General features: G+C 51.2%; 2 protein-coding genes across 2 annotated transcripts in view; one reads left to right on the forward strand and one right to left on the reverse strand.

Annotated features, from left to right (window-relative positions):
• Nucleotides 1-4,629, forward strand: part of PCYOX1 (prenylcysteine oxidase 1) — a 5,092-nt gene extending 463 nt beyond the window's left edge. Inside the window, exons 2-6 of the mRNA XM_019622593.1 lie at nucleotides 8-249; nucleotides 1,731-1,905; nucleotides 2,507-2,718; nucleotides 3,069-3,221; nucleotides 3,531-4,629. Coding sequence (XP_019478138.1) covers nucleotides 8-249; nucleotides 1,731-1,905; nucleotides 2,507-2,718; nucleotides 3,069-3,221; nucleotides 3,531-4,189 — 1,441 coding nt within the window. The 3' untranslated portion in view covers nucleotides 4,190-4,629. The remainder of the gene's footprint in view (nucleotides 1-7; nucleotides 250-1,730; nucleotides 1,906-2,506; nucleotides 2,719-3,068; nucleotides 3,222-3,530) is intronic.
• A 1,027-nt stretch (nucleotides 4,630-5,656) lies between these two features.
• On the reverse strand, nucleotides 5,657-6,824 carry SNRPG (small nuclear ribonucleoprotein polypeptide G; the record flags this gene model as incomplete). The annotated part of the gene is made up of 2 exons (XM_019622595.1): nucleotides 5,657-5,829; nucleotides 6,672-6,824. Coding segments are annotated over 2 exons (204 nt in total), but the record flags the coding sequence as incomplete, so codon positions are not given.
• Between the last annotated feature and the right edge of the window lie 3 nt (nucleotides 6,825-6,827).

Consider the following 6,827-nt stretch of genomic DNA (forward strand, 5'->3'; position numbering starts at 1 on the left):
CTGTTCACCCTTTAACCCTAACGCTATGCTCCGCTCCCACAGCCGTGATCGGCGGCGGCATCGGGGGGACAGCGGCCGCTTATTTCCTGCGGCAGAAGTTCGGGAGGAGCGTGCGGATCGAGTTGCTGGAGCGGGGGGAGGTGGGCGGCCGCTTGGCCACGGTGGAGATGGAAGGGGCGAGCTACGAGGCGGGGGGGTCCGTGCTGCACCCCCTCAACCTGCACATGAAGCACTTCGCCAAGGAGCTGGGTGAGTATCCTGCTGCCCATGCACGGCGGGGGGCTGCCCCTCTGCTATGGGGTGAGGGGTCCGCATCCCACCCCACGTCTCCGCCCCATAGCCGCGCTCCCTGCACGGCCAAAGTCATCTCGGATTATGGCCTGGCGCTGTGTCAGATCCCGAGGTCTCGTTGGTTGCTGACAGCCCTCGTTGTGCCCTCTGATGTTGAGACACTGCAGTGGGTCGAGGGCCGCTGAAAGTCGAAGTGCTGCAGCTGGCTTCTGTGCCTGTTGGTCGCAATTCAGGAGGGGAAGGCTCCGTTGGTGTCCTTTTGTGTCAAGGTCAAGCGTCTGATGGAGTGAGAGAAGCCATGCTCTGGTACCTGTTTGTATTTAAGTAAAGCTTTCCATGCTGTTTCTCACTTAGAATCATTCAGGTTGGGAAAGACCTCAAAGTCCAACCCATCCCACTGTGCTCTCTGTCCCTGTTCCTCCGTGTAACATTTACCATTAAACACCTCCAGGGACGGTGACCCCACTGCACACCTCCCTGGGCATAAATCGCTCCTAATCTCCAACCTGAACCTTCCCTGGTGCAACTTAAGGTCATTACCTCTTGTCCTGTTACTGCTATGGGTGAGCAGTTGGCTGATGGTTGGGCCCAAAGGGTTCCATCAGGCTGGTGGTTAGCAGGGTTCTCCAGGTTCTCCATTTTGGGGCCAGTTTCCTATGGGAGTTGGGATCAATGATCCTTATGGGTCCCTTCCAACTGGGGATGTTCTGTGATCCTTGTGATGTGGATGATTCTTGTTCTGTAATTCAGTGATGTGGATGTGGGACTGGAAGGCGTCTCGATGATACTGAACTGGGCTGATGATACTGAACTGGGAGAAGCAATTGCCTTCATCAAGAGTGCAGAGGCCTGGGCAAATCAGAGAGCTGGGCAGACCTTTACCCACGTGAAGTATAACAAGAGCGAGTGCAGATTCTGGGGAAAGAGCAGCCCTGGGTGTATGTACAGACTGGAGGAGGAGGGAATAGCGAAGAGCCATGGTTGGAGCAGATGGTCTTAGTGGCTTTTACTAAGCTTTATGATTCTGTGAAAGGGATTTGGCAGTCTCAGCCTACAGCAAGTTGAACATGAATCAGCAGTGTGCCCAGGCAGCCAGAAGGGCCAACTGTACCCTGGGTTGCATCAGAGCATTGCTGGCGGGTCGAGGGAAGGGATTGTCCCGCTCTACACCTCACTGGTGAGGCCTCACCTTGAGTACTGTGTGCAGTTTTGGGCACCGCAGTACAAAATGGACATAAAACTGTTAAGAGAGTGTCCAAAAGAGGGCTGCAGATGTGGTGAAGAGTCTAGAGGGGAACTGTGTATGAGCAGTTGGAGTCTCTTGGTTTGCTCAGCCCAGAAAAGAGACAGAAGGGAGATATCATTGCAGCCTGCAGGGATATTCAATGGCTCTGTGATTCACCTCTCATTAAATCACCTTTGTTCACCCTTTCCTTCAGGCCTCCCTGCTATCCCTGTCCCTGGCAACCTCATGGGCATCTATAACGGAGAGGAGTTCGTCTTCGAGGAGAGCAGCTGGTACATCATCAACATCCTCAAGCTGCTCTGGCACTATGGGTTCAGCCCCCTGCGGATGAACATGTGGGTGGAGGACATCTTGGACAAGTTCATGCGGTAAGGCAGCTGCTCAGTCGTGTTCACAAGAGGCAGAAATGTTAAGGGAGGTCCTGGAGGGAGACGGCTGATGGGAAAGGTGAATGAGAAGGTTGGCATGATTCTGCCATTCTATTATACCTGCTGCTGAGCTGCAAAAACTGGTGAAATCACCCCACTGCCTGGTTGTCCACTGTTGCCAATCCTTTCCTAAGGAAAAAGGTCAAGATTGGTGCTGTCACCTTGTTAGGGGCACTAAAAGAGGCCGTGTGCTGCTGGTGGGTTAGAGATAGCATGGTCCATTGGTCTTTAGCACCTGGGTGCTAGAGATCCTTGGATTTGTAACTACACAAAGTGCTTTTATCAGGAAAGGTGAGCAGATGATCATTTTAGGCCCATTGGCATTTAGGCTGGAAGGAGGAGCGCTGCTGCTCCTACCAAACACTGTGAGGCTTTTGGGAGTCCTACGCCAGAAGGCACGTGAGGTTCTCCTCAGCTTCCAAGGGCCACAAAGATAATCAGCAGCAATTGAATGCTTCAGTTCCCTTTCCAAGATAAGAGTGCCTTGGGTAACCCACGTGTTGTGCAGCTGTTAGATGTATTTCCTTGTCTCTGGTTAAAGGATCTATCGCTACCAGACACACGACTACACCTTCAGCAGTTACGAGCGGCTCTTCCACGCCCTCGGAGGGAATGACTTCACCCAGATGTTTAACCAAACCATCGATGAAGCCATGCAGAAAGCCAGCTTTTCCCAGAAGTTCATAAATGAGATGGTTTGTCCGGCCATGAGGGTCGATTACGGGCAAGGTGTCAACATCAATGGTTTTGTAGGTGAGCGTCTCCCACGTCCTCCCCGTGGTGAAAGGGATGTGCGTCAGGTGACACCGTGAGCTCTGGGATTCCTGCTCCCTGGGCTGGGCAGATGCTGGCAGCAACCTATTTATTCCTGTTGCAGAACAATTCCTCCTACTGTTAAGCAGCACCCTCCCTTGCTGGGTTACTGGGTTACTCTGGCAAGCGAGCAAATGCTTGCTAACATGACCTACTTAGCCCTTCGTCCTCATTCAAGCTCTGTGTCCCGTCGGGATGTTTTCTCCTTTCATTTTCCACGTGATGTTTTGAGTGGTCCCCTACAAAACGGTGCTGAACAAGCAGTGTTGATGATTGTGGTTTCCTTGTAGGTGCCGTGTCTCTGGCAGGGGCAGGATCAAGCCTTTGGTCAGTGAAAGGAGGAAACAAACTTGTCTGCACTGGTCTTATTTACGCCTCGAAAGCAGATGTTATCGCTGGTACAGTTGTGTCTATAGAGCCCAAAACCAGACAGAGATCCTCAGGTGAGTCCTGTTTCCTTTCCCTTTGGTGGGGGGGGAATAGCCAGCTCTGGCAGCTTCACACTGACCTTTGCTCTTGGCAGACCAAAGCAACAGCCTGGGCTTTCTTCGGTCTTTTACAATGAAAACTGTGCTCTGTTTAAAGCTTCGGATCACAGCCCTGCTGTCAGCTAATCTTATACTGCTCAAACAAGCCTTGGTTCACAGCAAGGCATAATGAGCCTAAATGTGATGGCATTCAAAACATTATGTTTGTCAGAAGGACAAATGAGGTGGAACAGTATAGTTGAGCTCTCCTCCTGTCTTCCCCAGGGGACCCAGTTAACCTCTACCACGTCACCTACGACACGCCGTCAGGACAGACAGGGGACATCTATGACATTGTTGTCATTGCTGCTCCTCTGAACCGCAAAATAGCCAACATCACCTTCAAGAACTTCAGCCCTCCAGTCCCGGAGTTCTCCAATCCTTACCAACAGACCGTGGCCACGTTTGTGCACGGCCGCTTAAACGCCTCCTTCTTCGGTTACCAGGACCCATCCGCCTTTCATCTGGGTACCATTTTCACTACAGAAAATCCCAAACTGTTCATCAACAGCGTGGGGATCGTATCTCCTGTGGAAAACAGAGGCAGCGAAGAAAAGCCACCCTTGCAGTCAGCAGTCTGGAAGATATTCTCAAAGGAAGAGCTCACGAAAGAGCAGATGAACTTGCTTTTCTCCTCCTACGACTCTGTCAAGGTGAAGAAGTGGCTGGCATACCCCCACTACAGCCCCCCAGATAAATTCCCACCTATCATCCTCCACGACAACATCTACTACCTGAATGGCATCGAGTGGGCTGCCAGTGCCATGGAGATGAGCTCCATTGCAGCCAAAAACGCCGCGCTGCTCGCCTACCACCGCTGGTACGGCAACACAGACAAGATCGACCAGGAAGACTTGTATGAGAAACTGAAAACAGAGCTTTGAGCTGAGCACCACTACGGCCCCCAGAGATACAGATCGTGTACTGAAAGCTGTGTAGTCGCAACTAAAAGGAATAAAGGAGGAGCTTGGATGATGTGATTTTATTCTAACTTCTCCCTTAGCCTCGAAGAAGGAGGAAACATCCAGCCAGCTCCAGACACAAGCTGACTTGAACTGCTGTCAAAAGTGGGGGGCACTTCCCCAAGCAAGCTGGCCCTCAAGCAAAGCCTTCAGTCTGTCCCTCTGCAAGATAACCAAGATGTTTTAAACGCCACATTGACCCTAAAGTGTCCTTCAGATCCTACCAAGCCCAGGATCTGCATCACTGTGATTAACTGAGCATTGTTCCCTTAGACCTGTGCATGTCGCTCTCCCTCTCTGGATCTCTCTCCATCGGGGGGGAAATAATTCAGCTTCTTAGCATTAAATCTCTCTGCCTCCACTTTTTTAAAAGGGTGTATCAAGGAGCAAGCCCTTGGGATGGGACTGATGCTGGGGAAATGGTGAATACGTTTTTAACTTTCATTCAGAACAAGTTCAGCAGCTGGGGGAAGGAGGAGAGAGAACAGAAGCAGACCCGTGCAGGAGTTGCCAAAACAAGTGGAAAATAGGCAAAACACACAGCATGCACTTCTCTTCATCAAGTTTTGGAAGTGTCAGCTGCTTGGATGACCTAAAAACAACAGCAGGGCAGCAATAGGTTGTAGCAGATAAGCTCTTCTGTCCCATGACTGGATCTAACATTGCTGCTGAACCTCACACACGTCTAACTATGCAGTAAATACAATGTTGTCATTACAAACAAAAGCAATGCACTGGTTTGAATGTAAGCTGGAGGTGTTGCCTTGAACTGGTGTCTGTGTTACCTGCGTAGTGCTGTCCCTCAGAGCTGCTGCTCGGTCCTCCATCAGCAGGGCTCTCCTGTACCAGCAAGATGTGCTTGCTTAGCTCAGATTCTCACTAACAAGCCTCCACTAGCATTGCCTCACACTTGCTGTGCTAGGAAAGATGAACACACTTGATTAAAGCTAAACTGCAGGACTTGCAATGAGATTAGCAACATCACAGGAGTCTGCGCGTGCTGGAACAGATTCCACTCTTAGAAGCTTGCTGGTGCCTTGGGGTCAGTGCTTTGTTCTGTCTGCTTCACCCCCGGGCAGCTTGGGGGCAATCAGAATAACCAAAAACACTTTTGCCTCAGCACAGAGGTGAAGATCACCACGAAGTTGCACGCAAACACTTTAGCTGGAGAGATATTTCAGTCCCCTTCACTCTTTGCAGAGCAATGCCAGAAATAGAAGTGTCACAGCCTGTTATTTATGGGGGGGAAAAGATACAGGCAGTAACATCTGAACATACTGGAAGAAATGAAAGCCCTCCCCCCAGTTTTAAAGCTGACACCGACACACTGCTGCACTCACAGAATTAACTGCCCCAGGCTTCAGTTACACCAAGTACAGCTTACACGGGTTACACCAACCAGTACAAAATTTATTTAACAAAAAATAAGCTTACACTCGTGGTTGCTTCACTGGGTTTGAGTGAGTAAACAAAACACAACGGGGTCAGGTCACTACAGGGTTCCTCTGCCACTATACTCGTTCCAAAGCTTCCAGCATAATGATGCTGTTTCCTCGTATTACCTACAAAGAGAAGTTGTCAGCAGGAGGTGAGATGAAGCACACTGTTACCCACAGCACAGAAGGTTCTCTTTCCCCTCTGTCTTTTCCTCCTAAAAAGCCGCACAGCACACGCAGCTCCAAGAACTGAAGCGAATCACAGAATTGTAGGGGCTCATGGCAGCAATCAGCCTGCTGGAAAAGGCTCCTGCAGGAGGGTGGTGATAGAAAAGGTGGATGAGAAGCTTGACACAAGACAGCAACGTAATGCTTGTGACCTCATAGCCAACAGCATCCTGGGCTGCAGCAAGAGGGGTGGCAGCAGGCAGGGATTTGTCCCCCTCTGATCTGCCCTCCTGCATCCAAGCCTGTGGCCCTCAGCACAGGAGGGATGTGGGGCTGTGTACAAAGTCCTGAGGAGGGCCACGAGGATGCTCAAAGGGCTGGAGCACATCTCCTGTGAGGACAGGTTGAGGTGGCTGGGCTTGTTCAGTAAAAGCTGTGGACAGACCTCACTGGGGTCTTCCAGTACTTAAAGGGAGCTTATAAACAGAAGGAAGTGACTTCTTACATGAGTAGATAGCAATAGGACAAGGAGGAATGGACTTAAACTAAAAGAGAGGAGATTTATGTTAGATGTTAGGGGGAAATTCTTCACCATGAGGGTGGTGAGGTGGCTGGAACAGAGGAGCTGTGGGTTCCCCATTCCTAGAGGTGCCCAAAGCCATGGATGGGCACCTGGGAGGCCTGAACTGGAGGGGGGCACACAGCCCAGGGCAGGAGATGGGACTGGGGGGCTGTAAGGTCTCCCTCAACCCAACCATGCTGTGATACTACAACCCCCCCCCAACTCCCCCAGCACTCACCACCATGCCAATGTTGTTCTGCTGCCCGCCAGGCGCCATCTCCACACACTCATCAATCACCAGGTTCATGAAGGGGTCGAAGCCCCGCAGGATCCCCTGCACGTGGCGGCCGCCATTTAACTTCACTACGAGAAACGGAACCGTTGCGAACCAATG

This window comes from Meleagris gallopavo, chromosome 24, assembly GCF_000146605.3.
Source record: "Meleagris gallopavo isolate NT-WF06-2002-E0010 breed Aviagen turkey brand Nicholas breeding stock chromosome 24, Turkey_5.1, whole genome shotgun sequence".
Classification (NCBI taxonomy): Eukaryota; Metazoa; Chordata; class Aves; order Galliformes; family Phasianidae; genus Meleagris; species Meleagris gallopavo.